This window comes from Oncorhynchus clarkii, chromosome 3, assembly GCF_045791955.1.
Source record: "Oncorhynchus clarkii lewisi isolate Uvic-CL-2024 chromosome 3, UVic_Ocla_1.0, whole genome shotgun sequence".
In the NCBI taxonomy this organism is placed as follows: Eukaryota; Metazoa; Chordata; class Actinopteri; order Salmoniformes; family Salmonidae; genus Oncorhynchus; species Oncorhynchus clarkii.
In genome coordinates this window covers 60,335,921-60,355,452 of record NC_092149.1, presented here as the reverse complement: position 1 = coordinate 60,355,452, position 19,532 = coordinate 60,335,921, and the positions used below count along the sequence as shown (strand labels likewise).

Sequence of the window (19,532 nt, the reverse complement as noted above, 5' to 3'; positions counted from 1 at the left end):
ACATCCCCAAAAATGGCAAATATGTGCAGATACAGTGTGTGCAGATACAGTGTGTGCAGATACAGTGTGTGCAGATACAGTGTGTGCACCACGTCATGGCTTTCTCTCTCGCTCGCTCTGCCGAGTGTGCATCTTGCTAGCTGTCACTCAAATGGCGAGGGGCTGACGCTCATTGTCTGAAATGAAAATTGCTATGGGGCTGGCGCACGTGTAGGGAACATGGGGCTGGCGCACGTGTAGGGAACATGGGGCTGGCGCACGTGTAGGGAACATGGGGCTGGCGCAAGTGTAGGGAACATGGGGCTGGCGCACGTGTAGGGAACATGGGGCTGGCGCACGTGTAGGGAACATGGGGCTGGCGCACGTGTAGGGATCATGGGGCTGGCGCAAGTGTAGGGAACATGGGGCTGGCGCACGTGTAGGGAACATGGGGCTGGCGCACGTGTAGGGAACATGGGGCTGGCGCACGTGTAGGGAACATGGGGCTGGCACACGTGTAGGGAACATGGGGCTGCACAGCTTCCATAAAATAGTTGCTTTCAAATTAGGAATTTCGTGGCTAATTGAGGTAAGACAGTAATTCTGCTCATAGATGATGCATGTATGAACTACACATTGAGACATCCAGCCCAAAGTGAGAGGGTTGAAAAAGATGTACTAGTCACCAAAGTTCCGGAGCATGTCTCTAATAAACCTTGAACTGTTCTGAAGGCTCAGGTTGTGTTGTGTTCATACATGGGGATAAAGGAGGGATGTGAGAACACAAGCATACACTGTCACACACATGGACACACACACACACACACACACACACACACACACACACACACACACACACACATTCTCACAAAAACTCACATACACATAAACACTTCTTCTGTTTTTTATGATCTCATCATCTTTAACTGCTTTCAGTCCCAGGCCTTGATGATGGAACTCACAAAACTTTACTAAATGTGTTTATTATTTTCTTTCCCTGCCCCAGAAGCCTGGAAAATGCAAATGTATGCATATGCAGGGCCAGTAATGCTTGGATGAACCTTTAATTGGTATTTCTTCTGTGCTTCTCTTTGTTTTAAGGCTTATATCTTCCAATAGCATCCGTCTAGCCCTCTCTCCAGCCAAGCTAGCCTTCTACCTTTCTCCTCTAAAACCACTTGGTCTTCTCTTCAATGTCAGTTTTGTCCTTCTCGTCAAATATTATCTCTCCTATGGACCAGTTCCTTGTTGCCTCTATCCGTCTCATCAATCTCTCCTACTGGGCACAGATGTCAGTTCAACATCTAATTTTGATTTAAATTCAACTAACGTGAATTCAACAAAAAATGTCACCATGTTATTGGACTGAGGTAAGAAATTGGCACAATTTTTCTATCTATCTATCTATCTATCTATCTATCTATCTATCTATCTATCTATCTATCCTACTATCTATCCTGCTCTCTCTCTCTCTCTCTCTCACACACACACACACACACACACACACACACACACAGGCCTCATTTACACCTAGCCTCTGATTCATTCTCAAGAGGCTATAATAAGCCCAGGTGGGTTACTAGGGTGTGACTGACTGTCTCTCACCTCCTTTCTTGTAGAACACCGGCTGGGTCTCTCTGTACGCATCTGAAATGGCCCCCTATTCCCTATTATTTTAGTGCACTACTTTTGACCAGAACCCTAACCAGGCCCAAAAGTAGTGCACTATATATAAAATAGGGTACCGAACGAAATCTCCCTCTTGTGGCCTCATGGGTGGCATATTCATACTGTATGTATCATAATTTTTTTTCTATATCAAACAGTTTTGTTATATTTTAGTCTTCTGTGATGTATATAAAGTGTAATATTGAGATGCAAACTCAAAATGTAATAAATATCAACTCTATATCTGTCAAAGTACAGGTGTCTTCTTTTTTTAAGCCTATAACCATGTGTGTGAGGTGTATATTTTGTTTGAAAGTAGATTTGTTTAAGACTAACAAGAAACAGTCTGTGTGACCCTGATGTAGCCCACTCCAGTAACAGGTTAAAGATGGAACATGCAGTAGAGGGAAACAGTGCCATTGGCCACCCCACCACCGTTGTTGTTGTTGTTGTTGCAGATCTGAGGAGCGTTTTGTAGCGTAGTAAAATATATATACCGTATATATTGTGCTCTTCTGTAGTGCGTCAAATGATGTCCGAGAGGAAAAAAACGTTTTCATTGCTTGCAGTAACATCTTTGTTGTTGTAATATTGCAAACGGACATCGCTGTTTCACTATTATGGATTCCGGATATAAAGGGGCAGTACAGTCTGTTCAGTTGGGATGGACTTTTTGACCCACAGCACGACACCACAATCTGATCTGATTATTCTGACCAAATAACCAGTCAAACTTTATTTGCATATGCACAGTGCATTTGGAAAGTATTCAGACCCCTTGGCTTTTTCCAAACTTTGTTACGTTACAGCCTTATTCTAAAATTGATTACATTTATTTTTTTCCCTCATCAATCTACACACAATATCCCATAATGACAAAACAAAAACAGCTTTTTAGACAATTTGGCAAATGTACAGATGTGGCAAAAAAACACACCTACTCATTCCAGGGTTTTTCTTTATTTTTACTATGTTATAAATTGGATAAATGTAAACAATAGTCAAATAAAGAAAAACCATTGAATGAGTAGGTGTGTCCAAACTTCTGACTGGCACTATATATATATATATATATATGTGATATATTTCAGTTGTATATATATATATATATATATATACAACTGAAATATCAGACCCTTTCCTCAGTACTTTGATGGAGGACCTTTGACAGTGATTACAGCCTCGAGTCTTTGTGGGTAAGACGTTACAAGCTTGGCACACCGGTATTTGGGAAGTTCCTCCCATTCTTCTCCGCATATCCTCTCAAGCTCTGTTAGGTTGGATGGGGAGCATCGCTGCACAGCGATTTTTAGGTCTCTCCAGAGATGTTAGATCGGGCTCAAGTCCGGGCTCTGGCTGGGCCTTTCAAGGACATTCAGAGAATTGTCCCGAAGCCACTTGGCTGTGTGCTTAGGGTCGTTGTCCTGTTGAAAGGTAAACCTTCGCCCCAGTCTGAGGTCCTGAGTACTCTGGAGAAGGTTTTCACCAAGGATCTCTCTGTACTTTGTTCATCTTTCCCTCGATCCTGACTATTCTGCAAGTCACTGCCGCTGAAAAACATCCCCACAGCATGATTCTGCCACCACCATGTAAGAATGGTGCCAGGATTCCTCCAGATGTGACGCTTGGGATTCAGGCCAAATATTTCAATCTTGCTTTCATCAGACCAGAGAACCTTGTTTCGCATTGTCTGAGAGTCCTTTAAGTGCCTTTTGGCAAACTCCAAGCGGGCTGTCATGTGCCTTTCACTGGAGGAGTGGCTTCTGTCTGGCCTGATTGGTGGAGTGCTGCAGAGATGGTTTTCTTTCTGGAAGGTTCTCCCATCTCCACATAGGAACTCTGAATCCATTGGATTCTTGGTCACCTCCCTGACCAAGGTCCTTCTCCCCTGATTGCTCCGTATGGCCGGGCGGCCAGCTCTAGGAAGAGTCTTGGTGGTTCCAAACTTCTTCCATTTAAGAATGATGGAGGCCCTTCCGGGTGGTGCAGTGGTCTAAGGCACTGCATCGCAGTTCTAGCTGTGCCACCAGAGACTCTGGGTTTGAGCCCAGGCTCTGTCGCAGCAGGCCGCGACCGGGAGGTCCGTGGTGCGACGCACAATTGGCCTAGCGTCGTTAGGGAGGGTTTGGCCGGTAGGGATATCCTTGTCTCATTGCGCACTAGCGACTCCTGTGGCGGGCCGGGCGCAGTGCACGCTAACCAGGTCGCCAGGTGCACGGTGTTTCCTGTGACGCATTGGTGCGGCTGGCTTCCGGGTTGGATGCGCGCTGTGTTAAGAAGCAGTGCGGTTGGGTTGTGTTTTGGGAGACGCATGGCTTTCGACCTTCATCTCTCCCGAGCCCGTACGGGAGTTGTAGCGATGAGACAAGATAGTAACTACCAAGAAATTGGGGATAAAAAGGAGGTAAAAGGTCTTGGGGACCTTCAAAATCGCATATATTTTTTGGTACCCTTCCCCAGATCTGTGCCTCGACCCAATCCTGTCTCAGAGCTCAACGGAAAATTCCTTCAACCTTATGGCATGGTTTTTCCTAATCTGTCAGCTGTGTGGCTTTATATAGACAGGTGTGTGCCTTTTCAAATCATGTCCAATCAATTGAATTTACAACAGGTGGACTCCAATCAACTTGTAGAAACATCTCAAGGATGATCAATGAAAACAAGATGCACCTGAGCTCAATTTCAAGTCTCACAGCAAAGGGTCTGAATACTTCTGTATTTGCTAAAAATGTTAAACCCTATTTTCGCTTTGTCATAATGGGGTATAGTGTGTAGATTGATGAGGATGTCTTTAAAAAATATATATATTTTAAAATAAGGCTGTAACGTAAGAAAATCTGGAAAAAGTCAAGGGGTCAGAATATTTTCCGAATGCCCTGTATCCGGCTACTTTGAAGGGGTAAGCAGTGTAGGTTTTAGTACAGACTAAAGGGGTGCACATTTTCCCTGGGACCAGGATTGAGAACCACTGGTCTAGATGATCCTATCTGTCAATCAGGGCTGTGTATGTACATTACCGTTCAAAAGTTTGGGGTCACTTAGGACAGCATCCCAGAGTCGCCTCTTCACTGTTGACGTTGAGACTGGTGTTTTACGGGTACTATTTAATGAAGCTGCCAGTTGAGGACTGTTTCTCAAACTAGACACTCTAATGTACTTGTCCTCTTGCTCAGTTGTGCACCAGGGCCTCCCACTCCTCTTTCTATTTTGGTTAGAGTCAGATTGCACTGTGCTGTGAAGGGAGTAGTACACCGCGTTGTACGTGATCTTCAGTTTCTTTGAAATTTCTCGCATGGAATAGCCTTCATTTCTCAGAACAAGAATAGACGGACAAGTTTCAGGAGAATAGTTATTTGTTTCTGGCCATTTTTTGAGCCTATAATCGAACCCAGAAATGCTCATGCTCCAGATACTCAACTAGTCTAAAGAAGGTCAGTTTTATTGCTTCTTAAATCAGGACAACAGTTTTCAGCTGTGCTAACAAAGGGTTTTCTAATGATCAATTAGCCTTTTAAAATGATAAACTTGGATTAGCTAACACAACGTGCCATTGGAACACAGGAGTGATGGTTGCTGATAATGGGCCTCTGTACGCCTATGTAAATATTCAATAAAATATCTTTCTTTCTTTCAAAAACAAGGACATTCTAAGTGACCCCAAACCTTTGAACGGTAGTGTAAATATATTTACATTTGTATCAACACGCCCAAACATTCAGACTGAGCATTTCAATGGCAAAATGAAGGCTCATGGAAATAAATGATGAAAAAATGTATTTGGAAATAAACACACAAAGTGTTTTATTAGACAGTGAGGATTAAAAGACTTAAGCCCCGTTTATACCTGGTTCTAACATGGGTGTTTTTGTCCTGATCCACATTTTGATTTATGCCCACATTTGTAGGCAGGTTTAGATGATTAAAATACACATTGTGATCTGGTTGCCATCTAGAGGTAGTCAGATGCGTTCTGCCTGGGTATCTTACAAGTGTAGACGGATCTGGAAACCATTTAAACCATCATTATTCCAAATCATTGACAGGTGTGTCACCATTGACTTATGGCATCAATATGTATCTTCAAATAAATAAATACATATTATTTTAAAGGAATATCTGTCAAATAATTTGCATACATAGAGGAACCAGGATGTCTGGTCACAATGAGGACACAGTGGCCAGATAAGAGACACATTTTACTACCATGTGTAGATGCAACGGCTACAATGTGGGCACTATTATAATGTGGATAAGATCAGGACAAAGGACGCATGTTAGCAGCAGATATAAATGAGGCTTGAGTCTGTAGAACACCAGCTCAGTCTCTCTGGATGTGTCTGAAATGGCCCAGTATTCCCTATATAGTGCACTAGTTTTGACCAGAGCCCTAGGGGCACCCCCTGTCTCTGAGTCTCTCACCTCCCTTCTTGTAGAACACCAGCTCACTCTTAAATTCCCCCCTGTCGTCCAATGCCCCCTGGATCTTCGCCGTCAGCTGGTCGCTGGTCTCCGGCCCGTACAGGAAATGACATGCGCAGCTCTTCTGCATCAGTTCGGCGCGGGCGTAGCCGGTCAGCTCACAGAAGCCGTCAGAACAGTAGACGATGGGGTAGAGGGACTGTACCTGGGCGTTACCCAGGACAAAGTTACTGTCTGTAGTAGAAGGGGGAGAGAGAGGGAGGGGAGGAATAAAGGGAGGGAGGGGGAGGTCGAGGGAGAGTGGGAGAGAGAGGGAAGGAGGAAGAGGGAATGAGAGGGACAGAGAAAGAAGAGAGAGGGGTTATAAAACTAAGAAGATGACACAAGGGACATTTTGTATAGCTCTGAAATGACTAATTATCAGCTCGGCTCATTTGAGTTTCAGGTTCATTTTCATTCCAACAACTTTTCTCTTCGTATTGGGACATCACTGTGCTCCAGGAAAACCAAAAGAGAAAGAGCTGGGGCAGCAACCCATAACTTCAGACAGACTGAGAAAGAGAGACATGAGGGGATGGCCCAATGTACTGTAGACAGACATGCCAAAATGTCCTGTTCTTTCATTACAGTTTCATGTAAAAGCCAGAACAGATTTGGTTTTCTGTCACTAACAATGTCTCATGTAGGGACAAACATGCCCCAACTTGAACCTCCATTTGTTGTGTTGATGGGTCTGGTCTTTCATTGTGGAGATGCGGGAGAGGGAGTGTGTGTGTGCTTGTGTGTTTCTCTGTCTTTGTGTCTGTCTATGTGTGTGTGTGTGTGTGTGTGTGTGTGTGTGTGTGTGTGTGTGCGCGTGTGTGTTTCTCTGTCTTTGTGTCTGTCTTTGTGTGTGTGTGTGTGTGTGTGTGTGTGTGTGTGTGTGTGCGCGTGTGTGTTTCTCTGTCTTTGTGTCTGTGAGTGTGTGTGTGTGTGTCTAGTTTCACGCTCTGAATCCTGCATGCCTGTCTCTTTGGGTGTGTGTGTGTTAGGTTGAATAGTACATTTGATCTGTCCCTTCTATATTCTATTCACCTTTTCAATTGGAGCCCGCGGCAATCGAGATGGACAAATATTCCCCTTGAGTATTTATTGCTTACTGTCCGGTTATTCATATTGATCCATCAATCGCAAGGCTCCTCTGGGAGATACTTTTGTAAATATTTAATGGTGTAATGTTTCTGGAGGGGAGATTGCTGTATTCTGCTGTGTACTCTATGTGCAGATGGTAGATGGTAGATGGTAGGTGGTAGATGTTCAATTGAGGCACGCAGTTGATTTGACTGCTGTAATGATGAGTGGGAAGAACGAAGGAGGGAACTAATCAAATCACTGAGAGATGAACATAAACAGGATGTCAACACACCTGACTATGTGTGAGAAGGGGGTGTTTGTGTGGGAAGGGGGTGATGATGAATGTACTGTATGTGTATGGAGATGGAGAGAGAGAGAGAGAGACAGAGAGAGTGTGTGTGTGTGTGTGTGTGTGTGTGTGTGTGTGTGTGTGTGTGTGTGTGTGTGTGTGTGTGTGTGTGTGTGTGTGTGTGTGTGTGTGTAAGCCGGTTAGGGTTGTGTGTGTGTGTGTGTAAGCCGGTTAGGGTTGTGTGTGTGTGTGTGTGTGTAAGCCGGTTAGGGTTGTGTGTGTATGTGTGTAAGTCGGTTAGGGTTGTGTGTGTGTGTGTGTGTGTGTAAGCCGGTTAGGGTTGTGTGTGTGTGTGTGTGTGTGTGTGTGTGTGTGTGTGTGTGTGTGTGTGTGTGTAAGTCGGTTAGGGTTGTGTGTGTGTGTGTGTATGTGTGTAAGCCGGTTAGGATTGTGTGTGTGTGTGTGTGTGTGTGTGTAAGCCGGTTAGGGTGTGTGTGTGTGTGTGTGTGTGTGTGTGTGTGTGTGTGTGTGTGTGTGTGTGTGTGTGTGTGTGTGTGTACGCCGGTTAGGGTTGTGTGTGTGTGTGTGTGTGTGTGTGTGTGTGTGTGTGTGTGTGTGTGTGTGTGTGTAAGCCGGTTAGGGTTGTGTGGTCTCCTCATATCTCCCAGTGTGCGTCCAAAATGGCACCCCAAGAGTGCACTGCTTTTGACATATAGGGGAGGGGAAAAGCAGTGCACTATAAAGATCATAGGGTGCCATTTGGGCTCAGTGTGGTTGGAGCATTAGGCCTGTATGGGCTGGCTGGGCTAGACCTCCCTGGGGGCACGCTGAACACTCACAGCCTCTGGAGTACAGCCAGATGGCCCTCAATGATTTAGCCAGCACAGTGCAACACTGATCATGCAACAGGTGTGTACATGGGAGAGAGAAACTGTGTGTGTACACATGTGAGTGTGTAGGTTAAAGTTGAACAGACAGTGTTTTAATAACTTTGCAGGTATGAAACAAACATACAATCATAACATCAGTCAAAAACATAAAATTATCAGTTTATGCTACAAAAGCAACTATATAAGAGGTTTTAAAAATAGGTTCTATTTGATTCAACGTTCCATGAAGTAAAGTAAGGCATTGTTGGGAGAATAGATGGATGCAGTTCAATGCATAATTAATATAATCCACCAATACATTTCTTGGTAGTCCAAAGAATATTGCTATTAGGTTGTAAATCAGATGGCCTAGTGCATTGATTGCTGCCTCCATTCGAGATGCACTGTTTCAGTTTCAATGACTCATTTTTAATGACTCATCAATATTTTGGGCAAAAACTGACTAATGTAACTAAGGCTGGAAATGTCAATACAATCAAACTAGCAAGGGCAATGATCAGATCACAAGTCAGGTGTAATGTAGTTAATAGTCTATTTATGTTGGAGGCTAAAAACATGGAGCCTAACGTTAGCCACCTAGCTAGCTGCTAGAAGGATGTCATTTCATTGGATGCATGGGTGAGTGACTGACTTTTCCTCTTCATGTTTTTGCTGGCTCTACATAGCTAGAGATGCAGGTGTTATTTGGTTAGCTAGCAAGAACTTGAATGATTGCTGTCCAGTTAGCATATCGCTTGCGTTCGTAAATTCACTCTGGCTATCCACTCCGATTTCAGAGCACTCTCATCTGAGTATGCCAGAGCGCAGAAAAACGGATGAATTTACTAACGTGCAACACCTGCTGAATATGACCGGTTTCAGTAAACGTAGGCAAAAAAAGTCATAGTTAATCACGAACGCTCTAACATGTAAACAGCATAACCAGCTCTACTACGGCGAGTAAAATGGTCAGAGTGAGTTGTTCTCTCATTTGCATCTGGAAGTAGCTAGCTAGCAAACTAGCCAAATTTAGCCAGTTTGCTTGAGTGCTTGGTTGGGACAAGCATGCATTGGCAGGCAAGCTGCAGAAGGACGTTTATCAGTGCAATTTTGACGGCTTACTAGCTGAAAAGGTTTGAAAGGGTTTATCTAATGTTTCTTCGTTAGATTTTTAGCTCATCTTGCTCTGGCTAGCATTAGTTGTTGATGTTGATGTGCATAACTGTGGGAGAGAGAGCCTACCTTTTCAGGGTTGTTTGATCAATAGAACTACCGTGGTGTTTACATATTTGCAGAAATACATTCAGGTGTATTTTGTGGCTTTTAGCAAATGTGTTCTAAAGTCACAACTGCCTGTAAACACACAGTCCAGTTCAAAGTGAAGGATGGCCGGCCCGTATAAAGGCCATCATTCCCAAACTTTCTAAGAATTTATGAAAATGTGAAAATGACCATATTTAAGTGCTTGCTTATCAGACCATGTTTTAAAATGTGTAATTCTCTCTGGAGGTGTATATGAACAGAATTTAATAAGATTTCATCTTGCTAAAATGCTGTCAGTTCCACTTTAAGTACTGTTCAAGAGATCAGCCCACTCATCAGTCAATGAGGAAATCCATTGCATTCTCTTAATCACTCTCTTAATCGTTTCCTGGCAAGTGGCCAATTCTCTTCTCACTTCCTTGAAAGCTCATTTAACATCTCCTGCTGGTTCAATTCTTCTGGTTCAATTCACTGATTGATGGATAACTGCACAGGAATCAGCTACCTGAGTTTATTGCGAAACAATATATTGCCTTCTTCCTGTGGGTCCACAGGATACTATGCTACGCTAACAATAATGGCAACTAGGAGAGACCAAAGATGATCTATTATATTGACAAGATAGCCGAGTGACCGTTTTAAGAATGGAAATGCATGTCCTCAATGACTGAAGGCAGGCGAGATCAGGTGGGCGGTAAATCCTCTCGCTTTGCTTCTTTATCTCTGGAGAGACATGGGAATGTGTGTGGCCACTCTCTTTCATAACGTGTTTAACAGCAAATTCACATCAAAACAGCTCACACGGCACTTTGAGACGGTCGAGTAAAAATTTAGACATTGGTTTCTTTATAAACAATCAGCCTCTACTTGTTTACTTTGATTACTTTTTGCTTCTTGCTAGCCGTTGCCTGGATACAGTTCCCATATTAAAAAGCCAGACCTGCTGATTGCATTGATCAGAGTCCAGATCTCTCTTTTTTTCTCCTGATTTTCTTTCTTTCTGATGCCTCCCCCCTTTCTATCTTTGTCTATTTTTATCTTCCTCTATCGCTGTTTCTCTCCCACCCTCTTTCTCTTCCTCTCTCCCACCCACTTTCTCTTCCTCTCTCTCTCTCTCCCTCCCTCCCTCCACCCCCTCTCCCTCTGTCTCTTCATCTCTCTCATTCTCTCTACCTCTCCCCCACTCACTCTCTACCTCTCCCCCCATCTCTCCTTCTCCTCATTATAGACACCTTAGTGTGATAGCGGTTCAGACATGTGATAGCGGTTCAGACATATACTGGAGTAATGAATGTCTCTAACATTCCCTGTGATACCGCTCACTGCTCTGCCCTCTTTTTCCTTATAATATTATTTTCATGAGGGTCTTGTCTCTTACTGTCAGTTCTGAGGGACATGGGAGTTGAGTCACTGTGTGACTGTCCCTGTTCACTATGCAGAGTCCAAATGAAGGACAATAGTTCAGTTGTCCAGCTATGCCAGAGACTCTGAGCCACTCTTGATGAAACCCATGTTTGTTGGGTTTCATCCCTACTTTGCAACTTGCCTGTACATTCCAAATCAAAGAACCTGTATCTTGTTATTTGTCAGAGCTCTCTTTGCTCTTTGATATAAAGATTGGAGTAGAAGGCCGTTACAATGTCAATGAGAAAAGCCACCACCCCCAATCTCATCAAATTGTCAATTGAGCGATCCACTTGTGCTCTGGGCAACAGTTGACTGAATGAATGAATACGTATGAACAGTAGCACCAGTGCAGTGAGGCTCTAAGGCTCCTGGCAACAGCCCCCTTAGTATTGTCCAGGCTCTGAAATCAAAGCACTGTACTTCAGATGGTGACAAGTGAGAAATTAGGTTTTTAAAATGGCAATTGAAAGGTTGTCACGAGAAACAACAAGGTGGAAATCCACAGGGTATTTGTGTGTGTGGGGGGGGGGGGGGATTATTTGTGTGTGTGTGTGTGTGTGTGTGTGTGCCTGTATGTGTCCTACATTGATAAGTAGGTCTACGTGTTAATAATAAACAAATTGAAACACCCCTAGCTAGTTTAGTCTAGACATTAATAATCAGTGTTGGGACAGTGACCCGTGAAGGCCGTGCAAGATTTAATCAAAATTGGCAAATAAATGAAATAACAGTTTTGAAGCATCCACTTTGCTGCTGCTGGTACAAGCCTGCCCAGAGTTATATATAACCCGTGGAATGTTAATCACAACTTAGTTCTCAAAGACTGCATGAAATATGTATTCAATACATGGACTGTATGACCCAGGCCCCTTTTTTACACATGATATGACTTTTTATCTAACGCTTTGTCACGGACCATTTGATGCAACAGAGGGGGGAACCCGTGTGGCTGTCTGAACTGCTTGGGAAGCAGATTTGGTTTTATTTATTTACACTGAACAAAAATATCAAGGCAACATGTAAAGTGCTGGTCCCATTTTTCATATGCACAAAAAGCTTATTTCTTTCAAATTCTGTGCAAACATTTGTTTAAATCCCTGTTAGTGAGCATTTCTCCTTCGCCAAGATAATCCATTCACCTGACAGGTGTGGCATATCAAGAAGCTGATTAAACAGCATGATCATTACACAGGTGCACCTTCTGCTGGGGACAATTAAAGGCCACTCTAAAATAAGCAGTTTTATCATACAACACAATGCCAGATTGCCCAAGGAGTATTTCTGTCTGTACTAAAGCCATTTTGTGGGGAAAAACTCATTCTGATTGGCTGGGCCTGGCTTCACCACTGCCCAGTCATGTGAAATCCATAGATTAGGGCCTAATGAATTTATTTCAATTGACTGATTTCCTTATATGAACTGTAACTCTTTGAAATTGCAGTATGTTGCGTTCATATTTTTGTTCAGTATGCTTTCATAACCGAGTCTTTGGGCCTGCATTACGGACGTGTGCACACAGAGACACTTGAGGGCTATGTAACATGAAGACACTGGCTCCTCTCTCTCTCTCTGTTAATCAAGTAGTCATAGAAATGTAGTCAGCGTGACAGCAAGTGGTAGCGGAGAGGCATGGTGAAGTGCTGTTGACTCACTCTCCAAAGACAACCCTCTCCTGCAGTCACTCAGAATCCAGATCTCTGATCTCCTCAGCATAGCCTATATAACATGACTCTGTTTGCAGATGTATGCTTCTGCAGTGAACCTTTATTTAACTTTATTTAGCAAGTCAGTTAAGAAGAAATTCTTGGCCTGCCCCGGCCAAACCCTAACGACGCTGGGCCAATTGTGTGCCGCCCTATGGGACTCCCAATCACAGCCGGTTGTGATACAGCCCGGGATCGAACCAGGGTCTGTAGTGACACCTCTAGAAGTGAGATGCAGTGCCTCAGAGCACTGCGCCACTCGGGAGCCCATGCCCATGCATGTGCCTGTGTGCTATGGCGTGCTACATGACTGAAATTATAATCAGACACTAGATATTAGCATTCTCCTTCAGTTTGAGAGCCTCTAGACAGTGTCCAGTATACATGGGTATGGTGACAGTGCCCCCAGTGGCCAGGAAGTTTAATAGCAGGGTCTCTCTTTCTGCACATCTCAATGATGTTGTTTTGTGTTCCATGTCAAACCCACAAGTAAAAAGTCTGAGAGGTCTAGTCTGTAGTCTCTGTTTGATTTGCTAGGTTGGCTGTGTGAACATTGATGGAAGTCACACAGACCAGGTTACACAGGTTCACTAATTAGTCCCTGGTTAAATGACAAGGATGGAAAACTAGATCAGCGTCCTGAACGTGGAACGAGAGGGCTTAGTTTGTTGTTTTGAACATTTCAAAACAAGTGTTTTCCTGACGGAGTTTAATTCAAATAATCTACCTGTTGAAATTGGAGCCTGTGACGCGTGGCCTCAGATGCTGGAACCGCTACTATCTCTCCTAGGATCTTACAAACCAAAAGTCTGAAGCTGCTTGGTCTGCTAGCATCACTGCTATCAAGCTAGTTATGCTTCCTTGACAGCTTGAACACAGCCCACAACGCAGTTAGCCCTTGTGGCTGGGACTGCGGATGGTCCCAGGCTTGTGGCTGTTTAAATCCCTGCTTTTGCTGTTTTCCATCTGCCCTGCGACTTGTCCTAGGGCTTGAACTGCATAGAGTACCAGCGTTAGCCTACGCTGCTCCCATGCCACCCAAAGCCAATGGAGAGAACAGCGTTTCTCTATCACAGGTGAGTAATCTTTTAAATCCACAAATATGTGCGTACAGGCAGTTATTACAGCAACAGGAAAAGAGCTTAACGAGCTTTGTCCAAATAACGGTGGATTTAATGAACAAAATAATGAACGAGCTGACCAGTGAGGTTCAAGACCTTAAGAACAGTTTGCAGTTCTACCAGGGAGAGGTGGATGTCCTGAAAGAGGATTGCAGCAAGATGACAACAAACTGTAAGTCCACAAGAGATGACATCAGCACAGTCTGTGAATCATTATTAACAAAGACTGGGAAAACAGACTATCTAGAGGGACAGTCCAGACCGAATAACATTGTTGTGGATGGCATGCCAGAGCCTCCACATAACAACTGGACGGAGTCTGATGAGAAAGTGAGAATAACTATCAGTGAAAAGCTGCAGATGGATCATAGGAAGATTGAGGTGGAGCGCTCCCACGGACTGGAAAACCTGTAACCAGCTCAGGTGACAGACCCAGGCCGATAGTGGTCAAGTTCCTAAGGTTCAAGGACAAGATGGCTGTTCTGGAGAGAGTCCAAGACCTTGAGAGGAATCGACACACTACTCGGAAGCTGTGTGCCAGAGGCGGAAAGAACTTATCCCAGCCATGAAAGCTGCCAGAGAGCGTGGGGACATTGCTTACATCCACTACGACAGGCTAATTGTCCATCCTCCGTCCCAAACGCCTGGGTGTAGTAAAAGAGCCAAGCTTCTGGGTCAGTAGCTTCAGCCCCAAATCTCACACACACACACACACACACACACACACACACACACACACACACACACACACACACACACACACACACACACACACACACACACACACACACACAGCAACTGGCACTCAGTGCCTGATTGACTATTAGCTGAACAAGGTTCTTTACATGCTGATTTATTGTAATATTTTTATATTATGTCTATCTCCGATAAGATACCCAGGAAATTACCCAAAAAATAGCCGTTGTGGTTGCATGCTCATCTGCCTAATCTAAAGCCTATTATTTTGGGGTGTATGTGTGCAATGCTTGATAATGTGTGTGATGTTAAGAGAGATCTATTTTCTAAGTGGCCTGAAAATAGACTGGTTTTCATGTAGCTGTCTGCTCAAGAGGAAGCTGCTTACTGAAACCAGTGCCTGTAATCTGGTTCAGGTTATGAATCAACCTATAAGGGTCTTCACAAACAGTACAGGAACTATATCATCCACATGTATTGATCACATTTTTAACAATACTGCAGAACTCTGTTCTAAAGCTGTATCCGTACCTATTGGATGTACTGACCATAATGTAGTGGCCATATCTAGAAAAGCCAAAGTTCCAAATGCTGGGCCTAAAATCGTGTATAAGAGACCATACAAAATGTTTTGTACTGATTCCTATGTTGAAGATAGAAAAATATGTGTTGGTCTCATTTGTGTAATGAGGAGCATCTCCATTCCCTAAGTTCTAGATGAATCTGTTGAACAAGTTGAGACCTAATTACATGGCGTTACCTTAGATTGTAAACTGTCATGGTCAAAGCATATAGATTCAATGGTTGTAAAGACGGGGAGAAGTATGTCTGTAATAAAAAAAGATGCTCTGCTTTTTGACACCACACTCCACAAAGCCAGTCCTGCAGGCTCTAGTTTTATCTTATCTTGATTATTGCCCAGTCATATGGTCAAGCGCTGCAAAGAAGGATCTTGTTAAGCTGCAGCTGGTCCAGAACAGAGCGGCGCGTTTTGGTCTTCATTGTAATCAGAGGGCTAATATTAATACTATGCATACCAGTCTCTAAAAACAAATAAAACAACAACTCACAGCACAACGCCTCTCCCCCGTGTGACCTACTTGTTGTGTGTCTGTATTGACATGTACAGTACCAGTCAAAAGTTTGGACACATCTACTATAGTCATTCAAGGGTTTTTCTTTATTTCTACTATTTTCTATAATGTAGAATAATAGTGAAGACATCAAAACTATGAAATAACATATGGAATCATGTAGTAACCAAAAAAGTGTTAAACAAATCAAAATATATTTTGTTTTTTAGGTTCTTCAAAGTAGCCACCCTTTGCCTTGATGACAGCTGTGCACATTCTTGGCATTCTCTCAAACAGTTTTGCCTGGAATGCTTTTCCATCAGTCTTGAAGGAGTTCCCACATATGCTGAGCACTTGTTGGCTGCTTTTCCTTCACTCTGCGGTCCAACTCATCCAAAACCATCTCAATTGGGTTGAGGTCGGGAGATTGTGGAGGCCAGGTCATCTGATGCTGCACTTCATCACTCTCCTTCTTGGTCAAACAGCCCTTACACAGTCTGGAGGTGTGTTGGGTCATTGTCTTGTTGAAAAACAAATGATAGTCCCACTAACCGCAAACCAGTTGTGATGGCGTATCACTGCAGAATGCTGTGGTAGCCATGCTGGTTAAGTGAGCCTTGAATTCTAAATAAATCACTGACGGTGTCATCAGCAAAGCACCCCCACACCATCACACCTCCTCCTCCATGCTTCACGGTGGGAACCACACATGCAGAGATCAACTGTTCACTTACTCTTCATCTCTCAAAGACACAGAGGTTGGAACACATTTCCACCAGTCTAATGTCCATTACTTGTGTTTCTTGGCCCAAACAAGTCTCTTAATCGATTGATGTCCTTTAGTAGTGGTTTCTTTGCAGCAATTCAACCATGAAGGCCTGATTCACAGTCTCCTCTGAACAGTTGATGTTGAGATGTGTCTGTTACTTGAACTCTGTGAAGCATTTATTTGGCCTGCAATTTCTGTGGCTGGTAACATTAATGAACTTATCCTCTGCAGCAGAGGTAACTCTGGGTCTTCCATTCCTGTGGCGGTCCTCATGAGAGCCAGTTTCATCATAGCGCTTGATGGTTTTTGCGACTGCACTTGAAGAAACTTTCAAAGTTCTTGAAATGTTCCGTATTGACTGACCTTCATGTCTTAAAGTAATTATGGACTGTCATTTCTCTTGCTTATTTGAGCTGTTGCGTTCCTCTGTATTCACTGTGTGCAGAATGTGATTGTGCGTAGGGAAATATGATATGAGCCGTGTGTGTATGTGTGTGTGTCTGTGTGTGTGTCTGTGTGTATGTCTGTGTGTGTGTATGTGTGTGTGTGTGTGTGTGTGTGTGTATGTGTGTGTGTATGGCTAATGCCTGTTGCAGGACTGGCTAGTTATCTGGTTTGCCTGGTAATAGAAGTGCCTTTGAAGGATCTCTCTGCAGCAGTTTTGAAAGCAAGGGGAAGGGTTGTTTGAACATGGAGAGTGCATCTTTCTTACACACACACACACACACAGACACACACACACACAGACACACACACACACACACACACACACACACACACACACACACACACACACACACACACACACACACACACACACACACACACACACACACACACACACACACACACACACACACACACACACACACACACACACACACCTCATGGGTGAGTCTGCTACGGTGCTAAATGTCAGTATGTTTGTGCTTGTGTGTGAGAGAGAGGGAATTCATGCAGATATGTAGTGTCATCCAACAGTATTCAATGCAACGTCCCTAAACCATGGGCATCTGCTTTGAAAACCAAAACAACATTCACTGCCACCACAGAATGTGGCCTTTTTCAGTTTGAAGCTTGTTAAAAAAAATAGAAATATGTGTAAAACTGGGGTTTGGACATTAGACAGCAAGCAATTTCTCAGCACTGAGCGGCTGGTGAGTGCAGGGCGGGTGTGGGTTTGGCAGTCTTATTACCAAGCTGGCTGGCCTGAGCTGCTGTGTGTGTGTTGCGTGTGTGTGTATGTTCATGCGTCCGTGTGCGTGTGTCTGCTCACAAGAGAAGGGACCGAGTCTCCCACCACACAACACTGACTGCAGGGCACAAAGGGCAGGGGGAGCAAGGCTCCAAAAGACTAACAAGGAACAAAAGAGGGGGGAGGGGCATGTACGTGCTTGTGTGCGTGCATGCTTACCCGCATCAAAGACGAGAGAGAGGAAGTGGAAAAGAGAGAAAGTCAGACAGATAAAGGCAGTGAGAATGAAAGAAATAGACAAAAGGAGACTTAAGAGAATTACAGAACTACAATAGAGTTAGACTACATTGGGAAATAAAAGCCAAGGTGTACTAGACATGAAATTGGTTGGAATCTCCAGCTCTGGCCCTGTGCTGTCAAGGTGACAATTAATTCCTGACTGGGTGCTACAGAGGCCAGGGCTAAAAACAATACTTTTTTCCAAAATAGATCAGCATAGAATGCAATTACTGTGCCAATTATCCCTCTGCCATAAAACACTACAACCCTTCAATCAGTGTGTGTGTGTGTGTCTGTCTGTGTCTGCCACCAATTACCACCACCTGAAGACTCCAGCTCCAACCCAACACACTGCCAGTCAGTCAGTCTCTCTGTGTGGGGCAGGGATGAATATAGATCTGCTGCCAGAGGAATGAGAACAGGACACTGTGTGCTTGCTTGCTTTTTTCAGACTAGGATCATGCATAAGGAATCAAATCAATAAGACACATCTAACAATGAGGAGATTTGCACAACACAAAAATAATATAAGCGGTGTGCCTCGTTTGACTTCAAATCAAACCCATTCTGAAAGTTTTGTAAAAATGTGATATCTGCCCAGGTTGAATCCTGGCCTTGGATTCTATTGGGAGAGGCTCCTTGGGTTCATTCTGAGAACAACACAAAGAAGGAGTGAGAGGACTGAAGAGAGAGAGAGAAAGGGCGTTGGAGTGTGTGAGAAAAGAGAAGAGGGCGGAGAGAGACTCTTCACAGAAGGACAGACTATTCTCTCCTCTGGGACATGCTGTGGAGTGCCTCTCTTCGATTCTTCTCTCGTTTATAGAATGAACACACACTAATGCCTTCTGAGAGACTGTCTTTCTCCTCTACAGAAAGAACTGAGGAGGTACTTGAAAGGTGTGTGAAAGGCATGTCAACTCCACAGAGGTTCCTATCAACGTTAAAGCCAGGTCAAACGGGTTGAGAGAGCTGAAGTGCACTTCAGAAACTAAGATAATTCATAATTTTCTTTACGGCATCTTCTTCAGATTCAATAACAAGATTAATATCAAGTGTGAGTCACTATAAGTGGTCAGTAAGGGGTGAACTAACAAGAAGCTGGGTGATGCACAGTAGCCATTTTGCACCTGATTGCCCATCACTTGCCTGTCAGTCGTTGCTTTTAAAGTTCAGGCTGTGTTTTGCATGTCTGTTCTGCAGCGCTTATGCTGGTATTGTCAACTCTACTGTGATATGCACAAGTAATATGGGGTTACACTAAGGTCTTACAGACCACAATCACCACTATTCCTTCCATTCTGATAGAAGAGAGGTCATAGCAGAGTTACTCACTTGCTTCTGGCTAGTGTTGTTCCACACATCACTTTTTTCTGAGTGAAGGCTGAGTTAATGGAGACAAATAAGCCTTTTCTCTTCCTCTCCCTCCTCTTTCTCCTCTCCCTCCTCTCCGATCTGCACTCTCTTTCTCTAAACTGAAAGTGGCTGGGTCCCACTCAGACATCACATAGGATCAGACGGGGTGAGAGATGTTGATCACAACAAAGAGAGAAAGGAACCGAGAATTGAAGAAAAGGAAAGTGAGTCTTTTAGGAATGAAACACAGCCAGTTGTCTCTTCCTCTAATTCAGACTAGTGTGAGTAGTTTCTTCCTTTCTAAGACAGACTGGTGTGAGTAGTCTCTTCCTCTCT

General features: G+C 43.8%; 1 protein-coding gene across 1 annotated transcript in view; it reads right to left on the bottom strand.

The window, feature by feature from the left end:
* Positions 1 to 19,532, bottom strand: part of LOC139406062 (voltage-gated delayed rectifier potassium channel KCNH8-like) — a 190,651-nt gene that overhangs the window by 59,523 nt on the left and 111,596 nt on the right. The window contains exon 2 of the mRNA XM_071148525.1: positions 6,067 to 6,300. Coding sequence (XP_071004626.1) covers positions 6,067 to 6,300 — 234 coding nt within the window. The remainder of the gene's footprint in view (positions 1 to 6,066; positions 6,301 to 19,532) is intronic.